Below are 26,887 nucleotides of genomic sequence, written 5' to 3'. Positions count from 1 at the left end.
ATGCAAATTCTCATGAGAGGGTTTGAAAACACTTGAATTCACTAGGTTTGCCTTGATACAGGGAAGTTATGTGAGTCCATGGGTGTACCACTTTATGCATAATTGATGGAAGGAACATAGGATTGCCTTGAATGGTTAAATGGCAGGATATACTCGAGGGTAACCCCAGCAGTCTCTGCACTTCTCTCCATGCAATAACTGTGTCTTTGATAAGAATACTTGTTTTAAGGCGAGGTGGTAGAGCTAGAACATTCGAGTGTAAGACGGCTGACAGAGTGTGCGGAGAGGCCAAATCGCTCTCAAGTATATTATTAGAGTACTTTGATTTCTCAGACAACCAGTCAAGACCTTGTCTAAGCAGGCAAGAGAGGTTGTAAAAATGTACATTAGGCAAGCCTGTACCACCCTCGGACTTGGGGAGACATCGTTTTTGTAACACTATGCGTGTTTTTTTGTGTGCCCATATGAAGGCCACAAGTGCCTTGCGTATTTTCTGTACATCCGAGTGCTTTAATAAAAGGGGTATGGTTTGCATTGGATAAAATAGATGTGCAAACAAAACCATTTTAAAGAGGTGACATCTCCCAAAGAAAGAGAGAGGAAGGGTTGCCCAAGCTTCCAACTCCTTTACAATTTTGTTTATCAGAGGTGGGTAGTTAAGAACGTACAGAGAGGAATGTTCTCGGCCTATATGGATACCCAAGTATGTGATGTGGTGAGCTGCAAAGGAAAAAGGGGATGATGACCTCCATTTAGCTGATACCCAGGGGTGTAATGGTAAAACCTCGCTTTTGTCAAAATTAATTCTAAAGACCGAGCATACTCAAAGGGCCTCAAAGAGTTCTCTGAGTTTGTCAAAGTCTGCAAGAGGGTCGGTGGAGAATAGTAATATGTCAACCGCGAACAGGGCGGAATGGAATATTTGGTTGACTACAGTGATGCCACTGATTCCGTCAGATGAGTTAAGTATCCTGGATAGAGGCTCAATAGCTATATTGAAGAGTAGAGGAGAGAGGGGGCATCGCCGCCTCATTCCTTTTATCAAATGGATTGTGTCAGAGACTAAATCAGGAGTGACAAGGCGAACCGTCGGGGACACATACATTCATCGTTGAAAGTGCAACTAGACGTGGAGCTAGATGTGAGGCTATTATTTTAGATAGAAATTTTAGCTTCCAGGTTTTATTGTCAAAGCTTAATTGAACAAGCAGAAGTTAGAAGCTGATTGGCTACCATGTATACCAGTTTTAGTAAATCTCCACTTATGTGTACATGGACCGCTGCAAAAATGTCCAGTAAGCATGAGGCCTTCCAACGGAAAAAGTCCAATCGGATTTTGTTGTTGGAAAATCTGATCGTGTGTGGGCTCTATCGGGCTTTTTCCGTCTGAATTTCCGACGGAAAAAGTTTGAGAGCTGGATCTAAAATTTTCCGACAACAAAATCTGATTGGATTTTTTCCGACCATGTTTAGAGAATTCCGACGCACAAAGTGCCAGGCATGCTCAGCCAATACGTAGTTCCGTCGTACATTTTATACGTCACCTCGTTCCGAGTGATCGGATTTTACGACAACTTTGTGCGACCGTGTGTATGCAACACAAGTTTTGACCAACCGTGTGTATGGGGCATTAGAGTTCAACAATGCCAAGGGACATGTCTATAGGTTTGTGGCGAAGAGCCTCCCATGGGTCCTTTCAAAAAGTGACCCATAATATTGAGTTAATCATTATGTAGACTGTTGTCCACAAACACTGCCCCTTCTATCAGGACCACTAAATGTGGAGAATATCACCTGCTTCTCGGCACCCTCTGAGGCAGCAAACAGAGTAGGACAGAATACATTTAGCTATTCTCACTGGGGGAAAATACCAGTGAGAGAACACTTTATACGTGTTCTCCAGTGCTTCCACATTTCAAGAATTTTTGATAGGATCTGCCATATCTCTTATGTGATCAAAGATCAAAGAAAATATAGTATATGTGTGTGTGTGTGTGTGTGTGTGTGTGTGTGTGTGTGTGTGTGTGTGTGTGTGTGTGTGTGTATATATATATATATATATACACACACACACAAATGTTTTGTCTTTCAATTCTATCTTAACCAATTGACTTCCGGGAGGTTTTAACACCCTCATGACCGCACTGTGATACTTGCTCAGTCGTGCAACACCATACCCAAATTAAATGAATGTCATTTCTTTTTTACACAAATACAGATTTCTTTTGGTGGTAATTGATCACTACTGGGGTTTTTTTTATTTATTTTTTGTTATATAAACAAAAAAAGACACAATCTTGAAAAAAAAATATTTTCTACTTTCTGTTATAAAACATGTCACATAAAATAAGAATTGTTCATAAATTTAAACCAAAATGTATTCTGATACATGTGGCAAATGCTGGCAGTGATAATTGCTGATCTTGCAAGTGCAGTTGCTGCAGAACGAAGTCATTGAGATAAAGGTTCACTTTACAAAGAACACCCAATCACATGCAAAGAGAACATTCAGGAGGATCCAAAATACGAATTGCTATGCTTCTGAATTTTGTACGAAATTTAGTTTACGAATTTCAGATCCAAATTCCATTACAACGGAAATGTGACAGTTTTTTTTTTTTTTTGACCAATCAGAGATTTTCTTCTGCTGCTGAGTGAGGGTTGGGAAAACGACCTTTTTTAATATGGGAGTGGGAGACTGGTACTGGTAGTCGATGGGAGATTCAGAATCGGACAAAATAAGAATTTTCGTTGATTATGATTATTCGTTATGGTGACAGGAAGTCAGCACAGGGATGGTGGGAGCCCCTCATAATGAGCACAGCACAGGGATGGTGGGAGCCTCTCATAATGATAAATTCATCATAACGAACATTTGTAATTGTTACAAAAAGTTAACAAACCTAGCGAAAAATCGTATTGCATATGAATCCAAATTGAATTTTGGACACGAATTATGAAATGCGAATTAACGGTTAATAAGAAACGTAACGAAACAAATTTATTGACGGCGCACATGTCTACTGGTGACCCCACAATAGGGATAAAACTTTTTCGAGGAAGGGAGTTTAACAAGACATGTGGCCACTCATTAAAATTAGAAGAAAAGAGGTCTAACCTTAAACTACATAGAGGGTTCTTTACTGTAAGAGCGGCAAGGATGTGGAATTCCCTTCCACAGGTGGTGGTCTCAGCGGGGGACATTGATAGTTTCAAGAAACTATTAGATAACCACCTGAACGACCGCAACATACAGGGATATATAATGTAATACTGACATATAATCACACACATAGGTTGGACTTGATGGACTTTTTTCAACCTCGCCTACTATGTAACTATGTAACACTGTCACTGTACTAATGGCACTGTGATTAGGAGGGTAATCAAAGGGTTAACTGTGTTCAGGGCCGGACTGGGAATAAAAACCAGCCCTGGAAATAATTTCATACCAGCAACATATCATTATTATACCAGCCCAACATTATAATGTCTTTATATTGTTCATAAAAGGGAAAACCATGCATTTTAAAGCACATTTGAAGCGCATATTATATATAGATGAGACACATTTTTATATAGATAAGACAGATATGAAAGCACTTAGGGCTAGGGATATAAATACAGCAAACAGCAAATTCCAGTTAAAAGGGGTGAAAGTGGAGCAATCATCAAGGGGGGCGCTTGGGACTCTGGGAATGTGGGGGGGACCCTGGTGATCAGAGACCACCTTCTGCAGAAATAATACACTAAGGTAAGGGGGGGTGGGTTACTGATATAAGGGGGAAAGCTTTATATCAGTGCCCCCTTACATTATTGTATTTACTCTCCCCTTACATCAGTGACCCCCCCCCCCCCCTCAGACTGGCCTGGCGGCGCTGTCACTGACCTCTCAGGTGCACTTTGCAGGGCTCATTCAGTCGGCTCCAGCTTGGTGGCTCTGGTTTTCCTATAGTCTCCTCTACACAGTCCATACACGTCAGACTTCTCCTATGACCCCCATCCGGCGGTACTCCCACTCTTAACTTCTCTCCAGACTCCCTCAGAGACTGCAGACATAATATAAGACAAGAGATGGTCAGAGGTTGTGGACATGATACAAGAAGTGGTTGGAAGATGCGGGCATAGTACAGGAGATGGTCAGAGGTTGCAGACATGATACATGAGATGTCGGAGGCTGTGAGCATGGTACAGGAGATGGTTAGAGACTGAGGACATGATACTAAAGATGGTAAGAGAATGTAGACATGATACAGGAGATGGTCAGAGACTGCAGACATGGTACCAAGAGATGGTCAGAGACTGCAGACATGATACAAGAGATCAATGCAGCCTCACTGTGCCCATCAATGCAGCCTTACTGTGCCCATCAATGCAGCCTCACTGTGTCAGTCCATGTAGCCTCACTGTGCCCATCAATGCAGCCTTACTCTACCCATCAAAGCAGCTTCACCATGCCCATCATTCAGGCCTCACCATGCCCATCATTACAGCCTTGTGTGCCCATCATTGCTGCCTCACCGTGCCCATCATTGCTGCCTCACCGTGCCCATCATTGCAGCCTCACCGTGCCCATCATTGCAGCCTTATTGTGCTCATCATTGCGGCCTCACCATGCCCATCATTGCGGCCTCACCATGCCCATCATTGCGGCCTCACCGTGCCCATCATTGTGGCCTCACCGTGCCCATCATTGCGGCCTCACCGTGCCCATCATTGTGGCCTCACTGTATCCATCAATACAGCTTCACTGTGTCCATCATTGCAGCCTCACTGTACCCACTATTGCGGCCTCATTGTGGCCATACTGTGCCTATCATTGCGGCCTCACCATGCCCATCATTGCAGCCTCACCATGCCCATTATTGCAGCCTCACCATGCCCATTATTGCAGCCTCACCGTGCCCATCATTGCAGCCTCACCGTGTCCATCATTGCGGCCTCACCGTGCCCATCATTGCAGCCTCACTTTGCCCATCATTGCAACCTCACTGAGCCCATCAATCATTGCAGCCTCACAGTGCCCATCATTGCAGCCTCACTACACTGACTGTGCTTGTCCATGCAGCCTCACTAGTCAGTGCCTGGATTATGCACAGTCGGCATCTCCCGCTGTGTAATGGAGCTCAGTCTGAAATGTTTGGCCTCGCTGTGACAAAAGTCCCACCCTCCTCCTAGACTAGCTTGTGTGATAGACAGAACACTGCGTTTATCACACAAGCTGGTCTAGGAGGAGGGCGGGACTTTTGTCACAGAGTGGCCGAACGTTTCACACTGAGCTCTGTGACACAGCGGGAGACCACTGTGTGTGACATGTAGACAAGGAGGAAGGGGGTGAGGGGAGCATTGCAGCCTCAGCTCAAAGTAGCCCCAAGGGCAGGCAGCCTACCGGGAAATTTACTGGTATCCCGGTAGGCCAGTCCGGCCCTGACTGTGTGCCTAGCAAGAGTATGTGTGCTGATTTTACTCATTTACAGACTGGCTGGCTTTTCTTCCTGATTTCAGATCTGAACAGTAAGTGAAATCTTGGGAGAAAAAGCCATATCTGAGTTATGTTTACTGACACAACACAGATATGTGCTGTGATTGGCCACAGTAATTAGCAGGTTCACAGCCAAAATCATTGACTGTGAGCCTGCTAACAAACTTGTGCTGTGTCCAACCACAGTATGAAAAGAAAGGGGTGCTAGCACGTGCCTGTAAATCAGAAAGTTCTGGTCAGCAGGTGATTAAACTGAATGGGTTGTTATACAAGATAAGGAATAACAAATACTTTAGGGTCCTGTGCCCAGCAGCTTTAGTAAGGTGGGACATGGTTGGACGCATTATCTAAGATAGAAGAATATATAAAAGATAACACTCCCTTCATCATAGAGTTGTCAAATGATTCAAATGTTGTAAGAGACATAGATGAGTCGTGATTCGTTGGTATACTGTATGTCTAAACAGTTCTCTATTAAGTGCCTGATGATATTCCCATATTTACGTTAATGTTCGAATACTATGAATAGTCAGCAGCACATAAATAATAGTGAATCCATGGGAAATCCAGCATCTTGAGCTGTGAGTATCATATATTCTGCAAGGGAACAGGGGGCAATTTAAAATATGGAGGAAATGGAGATGAGGTGATATTAGTTGAGTCCCAAACAGACAGACCTAAAGTCTTGTACACACGGTCGGGGAATCTGTCGGAATGCGTCTTATCGGACGGCGTCGTTAGATAATCCGACTGTGTGTGGTATGCATCCGACTGATTCCATCCGAATCTCCGTCCGACCCAATTTTCCAACATGTTGGAAATATTTCCCGACCAACTGGGCCGGTCGGACCTAATCCGATCATTTGTAGAGCATTTTCATCGGACCAAGTGCCACGCATGCTCACATTCAAATTCCGACACGGAAGCACTCGTTCAGGTAAAACTACTGCTCGTAAGCGATATAGCACATTCGTCACGCTGCAATGTTAAAAAATCATTCATCAAGCACATTCTCTTGTTCTTTACAATGCTGCAAGAACCAACTTCTTTTGATGCTCATAGTCACACACACTTCTCCCGAACGGATTTCATTACTCTTTTTTAACCATTTCAGCAATACAATTTTAGTTTGCGTCACATCTACACAATGTTTGATTTTATTTTTGGGATGTTTTTTTTGGGGGGGGGTTCCCTAAAAATCTCCTTTAAAGACACTGCTCATTTCTCCTTATTTTTATTTTTTTGGGGGGGGTGTAAACTTACAACAACATTATTGTATTTTTTAGATTTTCTTTTTCTTTTTTAATCTACAGGAGGTTGTTTAGTGTTTGTACCCCTTGTTCTTTAGTTCACTTTGTATTTTGGAAATTTACCTGCCTGCTCACAAATAAACTCTACTTTTTGAAGGAAAACACATTACACAAGTATTTCATCAAACAAAAATCAAATTTATTTTGTTTGCTCGAAAATAAAACTAGGAACGCAGCACTGGAGAAACTTCTTAAATTTGGTGCAGCCTTTGGCCCCCAGGGCAGACATGACTAAATTAGATATAAAAAAATTGGTGGAATGAGGAGTAGATATCTCAGGGAGAGAAGTCTGCTCCCGAAGTCCTAGAGAGCAGGAAATTCAGATGCCATTTCTGTCCCCAGGATGGTGATCTTGAAGAGGCTGCATCTTCTGGCACACCAGACTCAACCCAGGCCATCACTCTCTGGTCTTCCTTTGTGACTTCCCACCAGGCATCCTTAAAGGCTGTGGCTGTGCTCCTGTAGCTGGGGCAGGAGGAGAAGGAGGGCGTTGGTGGACCTCCTGGCTGCCACTTGCCATAGCCTCCCCCCGGCTGAGGTCTTCCTGTGTATGAAAAGGGGACATAGTTTTAGTTTTTTGATCATCAATCACACCATTTTGTGCTCCTGGCTTTTGCTAATTGAATGTTACCAAATAGAACAGACTATCATTCTGACACCAGCATTTTTCTTTCCCGCCCCAATCATTTTTGGTCACTACTGTCTATTGAGATGTAAACCACTAGGAGAAATCTCAACTTACTGATCAATAAGAACATCTAGTTAACATCATTAAATGTAACACAAGACATATGTTCAACAATGCAATACCTGTCTCAAGCTGGGCCCCACCACATGGTGCTGCCTGGAAGGCCCAGGTTGTACATCAAAAGCCTCAGCTGGGGGTGAAGGATGCCTTGGAGGAAGCCTGGAGAGTGGTGGCCTGAGTGGTGGCCTGGGTACCCCCTGGTCTACCAGAAAATGCAGCCTGTCAAAGTGCACCATCCTGGGGTAATAAACAGCATCTGGATCTCCTGCTCTCAAGGACTCCAGGTGCTTATTTCTCTCCCTGAAATATGTAAGCTTCATGGCCACAATTTTGCGATTCAGATATGTCATGTCTGCCGTGGGGACCCTGATCTGCACCAAAGCAAGCAGTTTCTCCAGTGCTGTGTTCCTCTTTGATCTGTCATAATAAAACTTGTTGTGGAACTGCCACAGGCAGGCCATCTCCATGTAGAGCTTGAGGAATAGCCCCATAAAGTTGGCATTGTTGAATGGGTCCATTTTGTCTGCAAGACACAACACAAGACAAACCCTCAAATACTAATAATGCAATTAAAATCCCTCCTAATCTTGTCCCAACAGCGGCCTAGATACAAGCAGTCTAGTCTAGTGAAGCACAAAGTTAAAAATGTTACCTTCGTTTCCACGTTCGCCACGTCCGTGACTCACACTTTCCTCCCAGATCGTACGGACGATACACATGTGTGGAGTTTTATATACAGTGCGCATGCGTGAAACTCCGCCCGCCCCTGACGTTCTTTCCAGACTATTCCCCGCCCCTTCGCTTCCCGCGCAGTGGGGAGAGCACATGGCGGAGAGAACGCAGGTGCGCAATAATAGTTCCATTAACGAGGAGGAGGGTGAGGAAAGCCCGGAGCCTGAAATGTCCCGATCCAGGAAGACAAGATTTAAGGCCTCAAATATGTCTTTTGGAGAGATGTTGGAGATGGTCGACATATTGAACAGGACCGACTATGATGGGAAGTATGGACCTTACCCAAACCCAAATATCAGAAAGGCCAAGATCATGAAGAAAGTTGTGAAGAGTCTTCTGAAGAATTTTGGGGTACGCCGATCCAAGGATCAACTGAGAAAACGCTGGTCAGACCTGAAACTGAGGGAGCACAAGCAGTACCTAAGGATCAAGTGTGTTCTTAAAAAAACAGTAAGTAGTTGTCGTGTGTTCATATGATTATTCTTGCTTGCATACATGCTCCATGTGCTTTGATTTCATGTTGTGCATTTTAAAATGGCCACTTTCAAGGTCATGGTTTCGTTCGTTCGTATGAAACATCGTTCTGCAGGGAAGTATTCCAGCTTACCAAAGTGGCCCCAATAATGTTCTCACCTTGTAACTCGGCCCAAAAACACAATTGTACAACACTTCCAAGCAATGTTTCATATTCCTATTTCTGCCCTATGTGTGCTAATTAATCTTTGTTTACATTCTCATAGGGGAGAGAAGACTCAGCATGTATGAGGACACCAGGGACCATGAGGACACCAGGGACCACACCCCTCCCAAAGAAGGGCAACTTCCAAAAGAAGAAACAGAGGAGCAGGAGCAGGAGGAGGAGGAGGAAGGAGAGATTGTGGAGGTTGGCCAAATTGTCACCATAACAGGTGAGTGTCGGAGAACACAGCTTACGGTAAGCTCATCAATGTATATCACCATATTTGGATTACATGGTGTGTTTTTTTTTTCTAGGTGATGTGGAGGAAGATTCCTGTTTTACCAGTGAAAGTGCCCAGATTTTGATCGGGGAGATAATGGGGTGCAATAGGGATTTGGAAATTGTACAACAAAACATCAATGATGTTAAAAATAAAATGAAGAACATCATTGATGTTTTGGGGAGAGTGTGAAAACGAAAAAACTAGATAGGGTTTTATTTTTGCTTTTTAAAATAAAAATATTGTATTTTGCATAATTCCAAATTTGGAAGATGCACAGAGTGTGTAAACATGCGCTATCTCCCATCATGGGGGATCAATGTACGTGTTTTGTGTAAAGTGTCTGAGATGAAGGGGTTGCAGCCCCAAAGCATGTACATTGATCCCCCATGATGGGAGTTAGCACATGTTGACACACTGTGTGCATCTTCCAAATTTGTATTTTTCAGGGGTCACACCCCATGTGATGAAGGCAATATCAGCCCAGTTTGTACATACTCATGTCTGATATTGTCTTCACTTTTCCAAGTTGAACTTTGTAAGTTCCTGTGTTCTGTATTTTACGGTTTAATACATGCCTGTTTACACAAAGTAAATCTGATTAAACTCGGTTTTGGATACCCAAAATATCTTGAATTCTCAACAATGTGTGGCTTCCTTTTTCATTGGGCTTAAAATGTATTTGTAGTGAAATTTGAGTTTGTGCTGAGGAGGAGTGTGATTTACTAAAGGCAACTCCACTTTGCACTCCAAGTGCAGTTTCAGGTGTACTTTTGCAGTGCACTTGTAGTGCATAGTGGATGTGCCTTTAGTAAAAAGCACCCACAGTGAGATGTAAATTTGGACAATCATGCCATTTTCATGCCATGGTGCTGAAAAGGAGCATGATTTAGATCAGTAATGCACTACACATTAGTTAACAAAAAGAAGGTGTGTGTGTGTAGCAGACCCACAACATAATAAGATTATCTGAAGAAGAGACTGTCCCCTCATCTCGCTCTGAACTTGGGTTTGCACTGTTGGTGAAAAAGGCACAACTTGACGAAAAATGGCAAAGTGGGAGGCCACAGTCTGCCATTCCTGTGGCGTTGAAGGACACTGTGTAGTGACACAAGAAAAAAAAAAAGGAATTTGACAAATCAACATTGCATGCAGATTAGACACCCACATTTTTGGTCAAAATTAGTATAACATTTTTTGAAATGAGTATTTAAAGCCTAAAGTATAAGGTCCCCTTATGAGAGTCATAACCCCCCCATCTCCCCCCCCATCTGATGGGCCCTTGCTAAACAATGAGGGGGGGATGTTTAGGACAGGTAACGCTCTCCACTTGATTGAGAGCTGAATGCCTAAATAATGTGTGATACTTTGTGAAGCCCCTCCTTAGTTACACTATTGGCAGCCCACTGGACAGGTAAGAAGTGTCATAATAACAAAATGGAAGGACATTTTGACATTCTGCTATTACATAGCAAGAAAATTAATGTGTTTGAAACAAAAAACTAGCATTTGAAAGTATTGAGGCAGGCCCTTACACTACATGCTTTGGTGAATTTGTCCATAAATGTGATCATGAAAAAGGTATTTAGAGTGTGTATTGGGTTGGGTCAAGTCATCAGATAGAAGACTGCTATCAGCTGAGCTAGCAGTTGGGGAGAGGGGGGTTACTAATGAGTTTGGCACAACTCCAAAAATCCAAAAAAGGTCACTTTGCATGAATTGAAGCACACACATGACATTTGTAGAGATTTTAGGGGGTGTTTAGGGGAAAGCAATACTATGGAGCTGACAAAAGACATTGTCAAGTGACTAGACTATAGTTTGATGGGCCAAGAAGAGCATGGTGGGGAAGTTAGTGAGGCAAATCTGCATGAGGACAAAGGGGCAGAGCATATGAATTAGAGCATATTGCAATGATGGTAATTATGGAATGAGGAAAGAAATGCAAGACATTAGCAATCATGAAATACATAGAATGTGATGTTTAAGGATAAAACTTAGCAGAACATAGTCCTTCTGCAGGAGCTGAATGATGGCAGAACAGGTCTCTGGAATAATGATCCCCAGAGCCTGGGGGGAGATGCCTGTAGAGAACTTGAGGTCCTGAAGGCTTCTCCCTGTCGCCAAGTAGCGCAACGTGGCGATGAGCCTCTGCTCCGGAGTGATGGCTTGCCGCATGCAGGTATCCTGCCTGGTGATATAAGGGGACAGCAAAGCCAGCAGACAGTGAAAAATGGGGTCTGTCATCCTGAGAATAATCCAGAAATGATCAGGATTATTCTCGCGGATCTCACGGAGCAAAGGCATGTGGGAGAACTGGTAACGCTGGCGCAACCAATTCTTGGTCATCCAAACATGTCTCGTCTACGTACTCATCGTACAGTTTGTGCTGTGCAGGGGTTCTTACTTTGACTTTGACACAAGCCCTTTGGCTTGTGTCAAAGTCAAAGTAAGAACCCCTGCACAGCACAAACTGTACGATGAGTACGTAGACGAAACATGTTTGTAAAACGGTCGGCTGGTCAGAACGGACACCAGAAAGCAACGCTAAACAGCAAGGCCTGAAAGGACGACCTGAATAGCAGAAGCAAGCAGACAATAAAAAATGCCTTTCAAAGCGTACTATACCAAGATAGAGTCCACAATGAGAAGCAAATACTTAATGACTGCACGCACTGATTATCATATACGCAAAGACAAGCACAAACTGAAGAGCAGTAGCGATCTGAATCACTAATCTGAAAAGCGCGAATCGTCTTTCACCAAACTTCTACTAAAACACGAGATCAGCAGGAGTCCAAAGGGTGCCGGACGTGGTGCTGAACTTCATTTTTCTAGTGCCGCCGTACACGGCTTACGTCACCGCGTTCTTGGCAACCGCAAAATCAGACAACTTGGCCCGACCGTGTGTATGCAACAGTTTCGGACACAATCCGTCTGACTAAATCCGACGGGCAAAATCCGACAGATTTGGTTGCCAAAATCTCCGACCGTGTGTACGTGGGCTAAGAATGATAGGATCCAAATAAGTGATGATAAAGGGATTAGGTGAATATCTAGTACATCTAAAAGGGCCCATACGTGTGACTTGGAATGCAGTTGGACCAGGGGTGCAATCAGAGCAGCCTTTTAACCTCTGTTTTTCGATAAAATACAGTACAGTGAGTACAAAACTATTTGGTTTTAAAAATGTTTTTGTTTTTTTGCCCATTTGTGAGCTAATATTAATATATAAAAAAAGACATGAGCAGGTTTTCTATTAAAACAATGTACCAAAAAATAATGGTAATACTATTTCAGAAACAAATTAGACAGCATTAGTTATAAGTTAACCAGCACATACTAGCTACGCTAAAATGCGTTTAGACGTTTCATTTCACTTCTCATTGGGGATTAAAGGGTTCAGATAAAAAAAAATTCAAAACTGAGCACAGTGTAATAAAAATATGAAGAGGAAAGCATAGGAAAGATAGATATTGAACTTGATTCTTCCAATAATGATGATAATGATTGGGAATATTTTGGAAATAACTCTTTTAAAAACAACCAGTCACAACTGGACTAATATAATAATCTGTATATTAATTTTGTAGAATATTCTGCAGGCTTACATATGAAGATATTTGTAAAAATACTTATTTTAGAGTTTGACTGTTCAGCTTGAGAGTCAAGGAATGTCTTGTCATCTGTCTCCAAGGCTCCTGAGGCCGCGTACACACGGGCGGACTGTTCGCCCAACTTTGTCCGCTGAACAGTGTTTCAGCGGACAGTCCGCTCGTGTGTGGGCTTCAGCGGACAGTTTCAGCGGACAGTCTGACGAACAAAGTTTTTCGGAATTTCCGTAAGACAGTCCGCTGAAACTTGGTTTCAGTGGACAGTCCGCTCGTGTGTAGGCTTGTTCGACAAACTAAGTTTCGCGCATGCTCAGAAAGGATTTACATGGCGAAGGTTGCATTGCAGTGTATTGGACGTCGAATTTCTCGTTCCGTCGTACGTGCCGTTCACGTCATCGCGCACGCTTTCAGCGGACTGTTCGTTCATCGTGTGTGGTCAAGTCCGTTCATGCAAATTTTGAGCGGACTGTTTGTCGGATTGTTTGACGAACAAAGTTGGGCGAACAGTCCGCCCGTGTGTACGTGGCCTGAGAGTGCAATGCCTCAAATAACATGGCCTGTTATGCCGCGTACACACGATCGAATTGTCCGGTGGACCACAGTACGCCGGACAATTCGATCGTGTGTAGGCTCCAGCTGACTTTTTCATCACAAAGTCCGGCGGACTTGGAAAGTAGTTTTGACTCAAAATTTGTCCGCCGGACTTGGCTTTCAGCGGACAATCCGTTCGTCAGTGTGCTAGTCCGGCGGACTAAGAATGACGCATACTCTGAAGCAAGCACGAGAAGGAAGCTATTGGCTACTGGCTATTGAACTTCCTTTTTCTAGTCCCGCCGTACGCGCCCCATCACGTTAGAAATCACGGATTGTTTGCCGGATTGTTTGCTGGACCAATTCCACCAGACAATTAGATCGTGTGTATGCGGCATTAGTCTTGTATGCCTTTCACGCTATTTGCTCTTTTTACCATGCCATGGCAGCAAGGATGGGTTGCAACAAAATTGGGTGTAAGTGAGGTAAAACTTTTCCACGTCCTAACTGGGTAAACTGATTGTTGCAAACCATGATAACTGAAAACAACCTTCACCCTTATGCCACGTACACAGGACGGAATAAGTCTGTCGGACAATCCGATCATGTGTGGGCTAATCCGATCATTTTCACTTAAAAAATCCGGACCTAGAAATAGAACATGTTTCAAATCTGTCCAACGGACTCATCGGGAAAACCGTTCGTCTGTATGATGGTCCGAGGGACCAAATACAACGCAAGGGCAGCTATTGGCTACTGGCTATTAAACTTCCTTTTTTAGTCCTGTCTTATGTCATCGTGTTCAAAATGAATGAACGTTCGAACTGACTTAGACCATTTGTGTGTGGGCAAGTCCGTTCATTCGGAAGGTCCGTCGGAACTCCGCCGAAAGTCCGTCGGACCTAGTCTGCCAGAAAGACTGGTCATGTGTACGCGGCATTAGAAGTAACATAGGTAATGGCTACCTTCCACTTTTTTTTTTTCTTGGTACAATACCGTTATTTTCAGAATTACATGTGCTCTTTAATTTTTCGTTTCTGATCTGTTGCCACCTATAACAAAATTGAAATGAAAACTCTTATGCATGCAGCCAGCACTGTAGCTATAAACAATTAGGCAATGCTCTATTTATGAACCTTGTTCTTGTTTAATGTGTTGTCTATTATTTATGTTCTTTATTTTACTCTACAGGAATATTACGGGAGCGAGAGTAGCTCTGAATTTAAAATGTTTCATTCTTCAAGTTATGATAAAACGGATTTGATCTTCAAGGACTCTACATATAAAATTGTTCCAGTCAAAGAAAAGAAAACATATGAAGAGTGGCTAGGTAGAAATTACATAGAATCTTTAGAGGGTCAGCAGTGCTCATCCAGCAATGGTAAGGAATGCCAGTGTATGTAATTCACCTTTCATATACAGCATTATACAAGAGACGTTTCCGACCGGTACCATACAATAATTTGCACCCATATATACATATATTTGTGCATACAGTATATATACAGTTGGTTCTATAATGGCTCTATTAAGGAGCGTATTTCTAAGGCGGTGATTTAAACCACATGTACCAGAAAAATTCACCTGCAATGAATATTTGGTGAATGTCACATTCACTGCTTTATAAATATGCCCTATAGTGTTAACAATAAAAGTATATCACAAAAAGGTTCCTTTTTTTGCAGAAAGAATAATAAGGTTATGTTATATATGAGGCCATTTTAGATAGGAGTAGTCAGTAGTGGATACTGTAGTAGACACAGTAGTGATTACTATAATTATTTAGAGTGAACTAGTGTTCACTGAAAACAGACATGGTCAAGAACACCTAAAGGTGTCTGGGCAAATTGTCACATGCACTATATGGTCAATGGCATTCCGGTCTTAATCTGTAAAGTTCAATAAGTTGGGCCACCCTTGGCAGCTAAAACAGCTTCAACTTTTCTGGGAAGGCTGTCCACAAGGTTTAGAAGTGTGTCTATAGGATTCTTTGACCATTCTTCCAAAAGCGCATTTGTGGGATCTGGCACTGATGTTGGACGAGAAGGCCTGGCCCGCAGTGTCCTCTCTAATTCATCCCAAAGGTGTTCTATTGGGTTAAGGTCAGGAATCTGTGCAGGCCATTCAAGTTCTTCCACCCCAATCTTGCTCATCCATGTCTATATGGACCTTACTTTGTGCACTGGTCCAAATCATTTGGTGGAGGGTGAATTGTGGTGTGGGGCTGTTTTTCAGGGGTTGGGCTTGGCCCCTTAGTTCCAGTGAAGGGAACTCATAAGGTGTCAGCATACCAAGACATTTTGGACAATTTCATGCTTCCAACTTTGTGGGAACTGTTTGAGGATGTCCCCACTCCTGTTCTAACGTGACTGTGCACCATTCCCCAACTAAGTTCCATAAAGATATGGATGAGTGATTTTGGGGTGGAGGAACTTGACTGGCCTGCACAGAGTCCTGACCTCAACCCGATAGAACACCTTTGAGATGAAGTCGTGTGGAGACTGCGAGCTAGGCCTTCAACATCAATGCCTGACCTCACAAATGCACTTCTGGAAGAATGGTCAAACATTCCCATAGACACACTCCTAAATCTTGTGGACAGCCTTCCCAGAAAAGTTGAAGCTGTTATAGCTGCAAAGGGTGTGCCAACTCAATATTGAACCCTATGGCCTAAGACTGGAATGCCATTAACCACTTCAATACAGGGCATGTTCACCCCCTTCTTGCCCAGACCAATTTTTGGTTTCGGCTTTCAGAGCTGTAACATTTTGAATGACAATTGTGCGGTCATGCAACACTCTACCTATATGAAATTTTGATCATTTTTCCGTCACAAATAGAGCTTTCTTTTGGTGGTATTTGATCAACTTTGCGGTTTCTATTTTTTGCACTATAAACAAAAAAAGAGTGACAGTTTTGACAAAAACACTATTTTTTACTTTTTGCTATGATAACTATCCCAATTTAGAAAAAAAAATAAAAAATGTCTTCCTCAGTTTAGGCCGATATGTATTCTTCTACATATTTTTGGAAACAAGAATCGCAATAAGCATATATTGATTGGTTTGTGCAAAAGTTATAGTGCCTACAAAATAGGGCATAGATTTATGGCATTTATATATTTTTTTTTCTTTACTATCGCGGCGATCTATGATTTTTTTTTAGGACTGTCATATTGCGGTGGACAAATTGGACACTTTTTACACTATTTTGGGACCAGTGACACTTATACAGCGATCAGTGCTATAAATATGCACTGATTACTGTATAATTGTCACTGGCAGAGAAGCAGTTGGGTCAAATTAAGGGGCTGCTTGTTTGACCCAACTGTTTTTCAGGGGTCCATTCAGTGAGGTGAGCTGCTTGCATTTATAACTGGTGGAGGACATCACTTGTTTGGAATTTTTCACCTTGCCTGCCTACTGCTAGGATCACCCTGTATGGACACTTGCTGGTGCTCTTATGAACTTTGTTTTATCTTATGTTCCTGTGTATGTGGTTGTTAGTTTTTTGCGCTGCACTGCTTTTATTCTTTTGTTTAACAAACTGTAGAAAGGCTTGTGTATATTGTGTGAGCTGGATCCTCTGTGTTTGGCATTTACAAACAATGGGAAGCTCCAGCTGTAAAGAGGATCTCATTGAAGTGGCTTGCATGCAGAGTACACAAATACGCACTGACTCTGTGATCTGGGGTGTCAGATTTGATCCTAGTAACCTATAAATATAGCAATTATTTTTTTTAATTGTGTTAAGATTGTCAGGATCAGGAAACGGTCGCCAAAAGATTACAGACACAGCTACAACCTTCATGTCATACTATGATGCTGGTAAGCTATAATAAAGCCATTGCATTGCTGTTGCCATGAAGGTAGCAGCAAAGACACATAGTACTCAAAATAGAAAAAAAAAATACTTTTTTTTTTCCCCAAGAATAAAATTATAGTAATAGAACTCCTCTTTTAATTATACCAAATCACTTTAAAATTAAAAGGGTATATTCTAAAACTGACATTAATTTGTTTTATTTTTTCTCCTGCAGCTTTAACTCCACAGAACATCGCCTTACTGCTAATTAGCAATATCCTACTAATTAAGTTTTCTGCATAATTACCAACTACTGAGTCATCAAGATGTCCTTGGAAATGTGATGTAAAAACGTAGAGGTTTTCTTTCTTTTTACTGAAAGCAAGATCGCCTCTAAGTAATAAAGGGACATTTTATTCAGTGCCTGAGGACCTTCTAACTCTTTGAACTTTCTCGAGTGACAAAAGTCCATGATCTCAGTGTTCCTCTGTCTTTTTAAAGAAGTCCAAGTCAAAATTCTCTATTTATTTAATGAATTTTATATAAACATTTTGCAGGAGGAAGTTATATGTTTACATATGTTATATATGTCTTTGTTGTGTTTACGTATGTGAGTATTTTGGATAAATAATGTGTAGACATGACTCGCCTATCTGCTGTTCACCTAAAACCTTCAATGATTAGGTAAGACTTAACCAATAGACAGTTATGCTAGGTACACACGGGCCACAAATCATCTGAAAGCAATCGGTTCAGTGTTACCGGACGACTTTTGGTCTGTCGCTCCTCATCCGACAGAAACCGATCTCACAACCAGCTTGTGTCGAACGAGCATGACGGAAAACCAGCAGCCGATCAGCGCTTGCAGCCAGTGGCAGCGAGCGCTGACCGTTGTGCAAGGGTGGAGGGGGGGGGGTGCGGTTCCCCTGTCAGAACACCTTTGCACAGCAGGGGACATTGCTGTACTAACATTACATAGTTAGTTTTCTTTTATTCAGCTTGCTGGGTTAGATAAAAAAAAAAAAACTTCCTGTGTGTACTAGGCTTTAGTATTTCATACACATTTTGAAATGACAGGTCATCATGTCATAATTAAAAAATAAAAAGCTATGTAATACATCACTGTTATACATTATAACATATTTCCAAATGTTTTATTCCTTTAAAGACCATGCATGTACAGAAAAATACCTGTCTATCTGTCAGAAATGCACTCAGCTCCTAATTTCCTTCTGTAGATTGGAAAAACATGAAACTGCAATAAAGTGCATTAGTCTAACACCCCCGCCCAGTTACATAGTCAGGTTGAAAAAAGACACAAGTCCATCCAGTTCAACCTTAAAAACAATAAATAAAATAAAAAATATTGTACGATCCAATATACCCAATTTTATACCCACAGTTGATCCAGAGGAAGGCAAAAAAAAAAACAGTAGAGCATGCTCCAATTTGCTACAGCAGATGAAAAAAATCCCTTCCTGATCCCCCAAGAGGCAATCGGATTTTCCCTGGATCAACTTTGTCTGCTGTTAGATTACAGAATCCCTCCCATCCTTGTCATCTCCACAACAGGCAGATTAATTGTTTTGTAGTCCAAGATGAGAACTGGGAAGATTCCTTAATAGCATAGGAAATGTGGGCAGCTCTGAATTTGTGACATGATCAACAGGTATATTTTTTTGCTTATTGAAAAGATATAACAAAATGCTCTCAATGCTTATTTAACAGACCACAGGGTCATAAATATGAGGATTTCCTTTTCAGGGTTTACATACTTTATACACTTTAAGACTCACTCCATTCTCCTCCATAGCTATGATCTATAAGGAGATAACGAAAACTTTTTTTTTTATTGTCCACACACTGGTCACTCCATCTACTGGGCCTGGGAGCTGGTTGCCAGATTTAATGCATATTAAATACGCCAACAATTAGGGACACGGGTCAGCCACATTATGGCTTTGAATAGATTTTTCATTCATTACATTCGATGTGATAATTCAGAACCACTCCTGGTATTTTTGGCTTATTCATTCTGTAATTCCCGCTACCTTTTCAATTACCCAGTAGCATTTTAGAGTATATAAATATTATTGTCTCAATTTAATAATCAGTTATAGTTATGATTTGTTTTTAATAAGGTCGAATGCATATTTCTAATGTTGTCCAGTTAATTTTCAAACAAGGAAATCATCAAAATAATCCACAGAACAACTTTTAAACGAGTACAATTTAATGACCATAGATTTAAAGAACATTTCGACACCTCTGTATTTCAACTTCTCTAAGACTGTAATACAATGACTGGCAATAAATGATGATGGTAAAATACTTTGGTTATGTTAATTTTATTTATGTAGAATGCATCCCAATATTCAGTATTTAGAAATTTAGTATTATGAAATAAGGCAATCTGCACCTACAATCAGTGCAAGGACATGGTCCTCTGGCACCCAATTACTCCCCCCCCCCCCCCCACCCATTGAGCTTACATGGATCTTGCTTGCACATCCACACTTAGGCTGGCCATACATTATACAATTTTCTTCTATAGATTTTCTTTAGATTTACCAAAACCATATAATATGAGGTCAAATCTAAACACTTTCAGTTTCTGTGCAATCAGGCAGGCCCTTGTACTACACAGTTGAAGGTAAATCTAAAGGAAATTGAATAAGAACATTGTATAATGTATGGCCAGCTTTACAGTGGCTGGGCTGGCACAGAATCAATGACAAACTTTGCCTGCTCTGATTAAGATTACCAACTTTTGGTCTACAGAAAAATCTAAAAGAATGGGGGAATAAGTATGTTGTGGTGTGGTTAAACTAATGTGCTAGACACAGAGAAACTGTGCCAGGATATCAATAACATTATAATAGCCTCAATTTGTTTAATTATATGGAAACCAAGTGTAGCATATAACTCATCAAAATTGAGGAAAGGCTCTCCTGATGTAATCTAAAAAATGACTGCAAATTTAACACCTGGTCTTGCTTTCTGTCTTATGCTGCGTACACACAGTGAGATTTTCCGATGGGAACTGTTCGATGTGAGCTTGTTGTTGCCAACAAATGTTTGATAGCAGGTTCTCAAACTTTCCACCAACAAAACTTGTTGTCGGAAAGCCCAGTCGTGTGTACTTAAGTCTGTCACACAAAAGTTCACGCATGCTCTCAATCAGGTAGAAGAAGCCGCACTGGCTATTGAACTTCCTTTTTCTCAGCTCGTCGTACATGATGTACGTCAACGCATTCTTACGTTCAGAATTTTTGGTCAACATTTGTGTGACCGTGTGTATGCAAGAAAAGTTTGAGCTAACATCCTTCGAACAAAAATCCATGGTTTTGTTGTCGGAAAATCTGTGTGTAGGGGGCATTAGAATCACTGTGGGACTCGACTGTGACTTTGACAGCTGGTCCTGTTCTGCTCATTGTATTAGGAACAGCTTTCATTGCTCCTGATAAACAGAGGACTCAGCTGTCAAAATGACAACTAGGTCCCTCATAGTACTCTGGGGCAGTGTTTCTCAAATCCAGTCCTCAGGCCCCCCCAACAGGTCATGTTTTCAGGATTTCCCTCAGATGAAACGGCTGTGGTAATTGCTAAGGCAGTGAAACTGATCAAATCACCTGTGAAAAATAATGGAAAACCTGAAAACATGAACTGTTGGGGGGGCCTGAGGACTGGATTTGAGAAACACTGCTCTGGGGGATTGATCATCCTTTTGTAATCTGTGAGGCTGGGCTGTCGGTTTAACATCATTAGTACAGCTGATGAAAGAAACCGTCGCTGCCTCTGTGTTGGCCGAGTCCTGATTACAAATTCATTAAAAAAATAAAAATGGCTGATCCACCTCTTGCATTTATCCTATACAATTTGTTGCAACATTATATACAAATTCTTGGATACTAGATTTGGGATATCAGGGAGATCGCATGGAAGAATGTTAGAATAGATAGTTGTGTCTCACTGTCCCTTCCTTGCACCACTCTGAATATGAGGTATGGATGAAAAAAAAGCATGGTGGAACTGGTGGTACCAAATTGCCAGGGGTTAGTGCAGAAGCATCACTATTAGTTATAATAAGGGGGCTTGTGGGGCAGCAGCAGAATCAACCCAGTGCATGAGGGTGGTGATGCACAGGGGGATATTGGCATCTTGCCACAGAGGGCATGTCAGGGTTAAAATAGTAGTTCTACAGTTTATACACATAAGTGGCCACTGTGTGCAGTCTATATTACTTGATTCTGGCATCTACATTATGAATTGTTTACCCCTGACCTCTGCCTTCTGCACTTTGCATTACTTACTACTGACCTCTGAACTTTGAATAACTTATTCCTTACCTCTGCATTCTGCATTGCCTTTGACCTCTTCACTCTGCATTATTTCTGACCTCTGAACTCTGCCTTACTTATTTTTTACCTCTGCTCTCTGCATACTTGTTGTACTTCTGACCCCTGCACTCTGCGTTTCTTACTCTAGAACTTTGCATTCTGCATTACTTACATCTGACCTCTGCTTGGTGCGGTACTCACTCCTGACCCCTGCATAATGTTTTACTTTCATATGACTCCCGCAGTCTGCGCTACTACAGACCTCTGCATAACTTTCTCCTGACCACTGTACTCTGCATTACTTACTCCTAAACCCTTTCACTCTGCGTTAATTACTCTAGAACTTTGGATTCTGCATTACGTACTTCTGACCTCTGCGCCCTGTTTTACATGCTCCTGACCTCTGCCCTCTGCAAAACCTACTCCTGACCTCTGCACTCTGCAAAAGTTACCCCTGACCTATGCACCCTGTTTTACGTGCTCCTGACCTCTGCCCTCTGCAAAACCTACTCCTGGCCTCTGCACTCTGCATTACTTACTCCTAACCCCAGATTTCTGCATTACTTACTGCTGACACCTGATCTTTAGACATGTGCATTCGTTTTCGTTCGAATGCATTTTCGTCCGAATTTCAGGTATTTTCGTTTTCATTTTGATAAACGATTATGAAAGTGCAGAATCCAAAAAACGAAAAAACTGACATAAATAAATGCTTTATTTTCGTTTTCGTTTTTACAACAGTTCAATATAGAATAGGAGATTCGACATTACTCTGACAATAACAATCTGTGTCTATTGAACCTGTGGTCGAATGTGCCTAACCTTACCTCTATTAGTCCAAGATTATATAGAGAAAATATTCGACATAGAGAGAAAAGATTTGACAAAGAAAAAAGATTCTAAAGTGCTAATTTTAAAGGCTAATATGCAAGTTACTGTCCTAAAAACTGTCTGGGGACCTGGGTCCTGCCCCAGGGGACATGTATCAATGCAAAAAAAAGTTTTAAAAACTGCCATTTTTCGGGAGCAGTGATTTTAATAATGATTAAAGTGAAACAATAAAAGTGTAATATTCCTTTAAATTTCGTACCTGGGGGGTGTCTATAGTATGCCTGTGAAGGGGCACATGTTTCCCGTGCTTAGAACTGTCCCTGCACAAAGTGTAATTTCTGCAGGAAAAAAAGTCCTTTAAAATCACTCGCGGCTATAATGAATTGTCAGCTCCCTTAATACAGAGAACACTCATTGAAAGTCATTGATAAAAAATGTAAAAAATAAAAAGCGTGGGGTTCCCCCAAATTCAATTACCAGGCCCTTCAGGCCTGGTATGGATATTAAGGGGAACCCTGCGTCAAATGAAAAAAATTTTGACGTGGGGGTCCCCCTAAAAATCCATACCAGACCCTTTATCCGAGCATGCAACCTGGCAGGCCGCAGGAAAAGAGGAGGGGCGAGAGTGCGGCCCCCCCTTCTGAACCGTACCAGGCCACATGCTCTAAACATTGGGAGGATGCTTTGGGGTCCCCCCAAGCACCATGTCCCCATGTTGATGGGGACAAGGGCCTCATCTCCACAACCCTGGCCGGTGGTTGTGGGGGTCTGCGGGCGGGGGGCTTATCAGAATCTGGAAGCCCCTTTAACAAGGGGTCCCCCAGATCCCACCCCCCCTGTTTGAAATGGTAAGGGGGTACCATTTCACAAAGAAAGTGTAAAAAATAGTTAAATAAGACATACACACTTTTGAAAAAGTCCTTTATTTAAAATAAAAAAAACAGATTCCAGCGGTGGTAATCCACTCAGATGATCATCGCTCCGATGGCTGATCTGATCCAGCGCAGCGCATCCATCCATCTTCTGCCTGCACGGAGGAGACACTGCAGGATCCCGGCGGCAGCCTGACATTTCCTATATGCGGAGGGCGGGGCCACCCGTAACCTGACCCCGCCCCCTGGGTGGGTGGCCCCAGCCATCACTGGACCCGGAGAGATGATCATCCATCGCTGGATAGCAAGAGTGGATTAACACTGCTGGAATCTTCTTTTTTTTATTTTTTATTTTTTTTAATAAAGGACTTTTTCAAAAGTGTGTTTGTCTTATTTAACTATTTTTTACACTTTCTTTGTGAAATGGTAGGGGTACTTTTGTACCCCCTTACCATTTCAAACAGGGGGCCAGGATCTAGGGGTCCCCTTGTTAAAGGGGGCTTCCAGATTCTGATAAGCCCCCTGCCCGCAGACCCCCACAACCACCGGCCAGGGTTGTGGGGATGAGGCCCTTCTCCTCATCAACATGGTATTAAGGTGCCTTGGGGAGACCCCAAAGAATCCTCCCAATGTTGAGGGCATGTGGCCTGGTACGGTTCAGGAGGGGAGCGCTCTCTTGTCCCCCCCTCTTTTCCTGCGGCCTGCCAGGTTGCGTGCTCGGATAAGGGTCTGGTATGGATTTTGAGGGGGACCCCTACGCCATTTTTTTGGCGCAGGGTTCCCCTTAAAATCCATGCCAGACCTGAAAGGTCTGGTATGGATTTTGAGGGGGACCCCCATGCCATTTTTTTTTTAAAATAAAGTCGTCTGGCCTGGGGGCGACTTAAAGTCATGTTGTAAGTCGCCCCAAGTCGCGCTGTGATTCACACTCAAGTCGTGTCCAAGTCGCGCTGGAAGTCGTGTTGCCCCTGTGTGAATGGACTGTTAATGATATGGCATGTGCTATTATCCACTGCGCCGGCATATTATTATTGTGCGCCGGTTCTTTCGCTCACTTGATAATTTATCTGGCGCACAAATGGAGGTATGAACCGGCGCAGCATCCTCCCAATGTTGAGTGCATGTGGCCTGGTACGGTTCAGGAGGGGGGGCGCTCTCTCGTCCCCCCCTCTTTTCCTGTGGCCTGCCAGGTTGCGTGCTCAGATAAAGGGTCTGGTATGGATTTTTAGGGGGACCCCATGGCAATTTTTTTTTATTTGATGCGGGGTTCCCCTTAATATCCATACCAGACCTGAAGGGTCTGGTATGGATATTTAGGGGGAACCCCACGTCAATTTTTTTTTTTATTTGATGCAGGGTTCCCCTTAATATCCAAATTGAATTGCTCATCAGTGAATGCTATTACTGTCCATCAGTGCCATCTGCCTTCTCAGGACAGCAAGGGTCTGAGCGGAGATTGTGTCTGTCAAGGAACAGTAGCACAGAGACACTGCCATTAACTTTCTATTTGCCAGTCCGTCCTCTCTCGCAGGGGATGAGAGGGGACACACAGCTGATTATGTTAATGTCGGTGTCTCTGTGCTACTGTTCCATGACAGACACAAACTCCGCTCAGACCCTTGCTGTCCTGAGAAGGCAGATGGCACTGATGGATAGTAATAGCATTCACTGATGAGCACTGATAGAAGGCACTGATGGGCACTGATATGAGGCACTGTTGGGGGTGGCCGAACTGTTCGCCCGGCGGTCGTTTAGCGGCAAATTTTGCGCGTTCACGATTCGCCCGATCGGTGGACTATTGCCGCTGTTTGCCCGGCGGACATATGTGTTTACAGTGTGAAAGAACTTTGACCCATGATGACACATCCATCATGGGGTACAGGACAGCCAATTGAGACATTTCAGCACATGGACAATTGGACATTCCCCCTACTTTATAAATAGACCTGATCTGGCAGCCATTTTACATTCTGTCTTTTGTCAGTGTAGGGAGAGGTTGCTGTGTGGAGCAGGGAGAGACTGTAGTGACACAAATCGCTAGCTATTAGGTCCACAAAGGTCCTTTTAAGGACTGGTATAGGTGTACAGTATATAGGGTTCAGTGCACTGTTGTGCTGGTGATTGCACAAGCCTGTCTTTTTGTCAGTGCAGGGAGGGACAGGATGATGTGTGCAGCAGGGACAGTCAGTTTAATCATTAGCTATTACTATTAGGTCCACAATAGAAAGAATATTATACTTGACTGCTGCCCTATTCTGCAGCAGTCCTTTATCAGTGTAGGGACTGAGGTACAGTCTGCAAATCACTAGCTGCTAGGTCCACAAAGGTCCTTGTAAGGACTGGTATAGGTGTACAATATATAGGGTGCTGGTGCACGGCTGCAGATTACTGCCCTATTCTGCAGCAGTCCTTTATCAGTGTAGGGACTGAGGTACGGTCTGCAAATCACTAGCTACTAGGTCAACAAAGGTCCTTGTAAGGACTGGTATAGGTGTACAATATATAGAGTGCTGGTGCACTGCTGCAGATTACTGCCCTATTCTGCAGCAGTCCTTTATCAGTGTAGGGACTGAGGTACAGTCTGCAAATCACTAGCTACTAGGTCCACAAAGGTCCTTGTAAGGACTGGTATAGGTGTACTATTTGGTGTGCAGTATATAGGTGTGTAATACACGTATAAAATACTTGCACATATAGAAAGCATAGTATAGTGCATTTCCACTGTGCAGCATTGTGACTGCTGAGCGGTTCTGCAGCGATACTACAAAGAGTGACAAACACAAAAAAAAAAAGGGATTATAACTGGTGTGATAGGCCAGTGGCCCCCAAAAACAACAGATTGAAGCGGGGTGTTATATACCTTCTTCCACATACATACTGCACTTCTCTATGTCACAGGGTCCTTTAAAAAATGTCAGCCAGAGGAAGAGGCAGGCCCTTCCGCAGGGGTGGTAGGAGTAGGGCAGGAGCAACAGACTTGAGCCAAAGTGGCAAATTGCAGAAGGTGCGTGCGATTACGCCAAAGGACGCACCAGACTTGGTTGAGTGGCTCGCTCAGCCTTACTCTTCTGCACCCTCCTCATCCTCTCGATCTGCACCCTCTTCTTCCCTCTCTGCTATGTGCACCCCCAAAGACACTACCACCAACACCACCACCACCATATACCTTCTGCTTGAGTCACAGGAATTATTTTCTGATCCATCACAAGACATTTCCGATGCACTGGATCAGGAAGAGGAGGTAGCAACAACCGCCGCTCAGCAGTCTGACGACAGTACCCAGATCAGCCCAAGGAAGAGGTTTGTCCCCGCTGTTGCTGCCTACTCCGAGATCTCTAATTATAGTGGTGGGGAAGGTGACGTCGATGATGACGTGTCTAGTGATGCCACATGGGTGCCCACGAGAGGAAGAGGAGGGGAGTTCAGAGGGAGATATGGACCAGCAGATAGGGAGGAGAAGCAGGAAGAACTTAGATTGCACAGGAGGGACAAAGCAGAATGCAAATGTATCAAGAGCAAGGCATCAACCATGTACGGTCACATTGGGCGCTCCCAGAACGCCGGCACATGGCTCCGCAGTGTGGGCTTTTTTAACGTGTCCTATAATGACAATAGTGCTGCCATCTGCAATCTTTGCAGTCGACGCATAAGTCGCGGTAAGCCC

At 42.9% G+C, this 26,887-nt stretch overlaps 1 protein-coding gene across 2 annotated transcripts in view; it reads left to right on the top strand.

The window, feature by feature from the left end:
- Window positions 1-19,511, top strand: part of MELTF (melanotransferrin) — a 122,421-nt gene extending 102,910 nt beyond the window's left edge. The window contains exons 15-17 of one of the 2 annotated variants that reach the window (XR_013276773.1): window positions 14,568-14,757; window positions 17,416-17,864; window positions 17,896-19,511. Coding sequence is in view for 1 of the 2 variants with exons in the window: in XM_077487431.1 (XP_077343557.1) it covers window positions 14,568-14,757; window positions 17,416-17,483 (258 nt within the window). In the remaining variant the exon portion in view is untranslated. Of the gene's footprint in view, window positions 1-14,567; window positions 14,758-17,415 lie in introns of both variants that reach the window. The other variant, XM_077487431.1, reaches the window with a different exon arrangement.
- Window positions 19,512-26,887: the final 7,376 nt, after the last annotated feature.

This window comes from Lithobates pipiens, unplaced genomic scaffold (genome assembly GCF_037356315.1).
Source record: "Lithobates pipiens isolate NorthernLeopardFrog02 unplaced genomic scaffold, aLitPip1_a1.2 Scaffold_18, whole genome shotgun sequence".
Taxonomy (NCBI): domain Eukaryota; kingdom Metazoa; phylum Chordata; class Amphibia; order Anura; family Ranidae; genus Lithobates; species Lithobates pipiens.
This window is presented reverse-complemented; position numbering and strand designations above follow the sequence as displayed.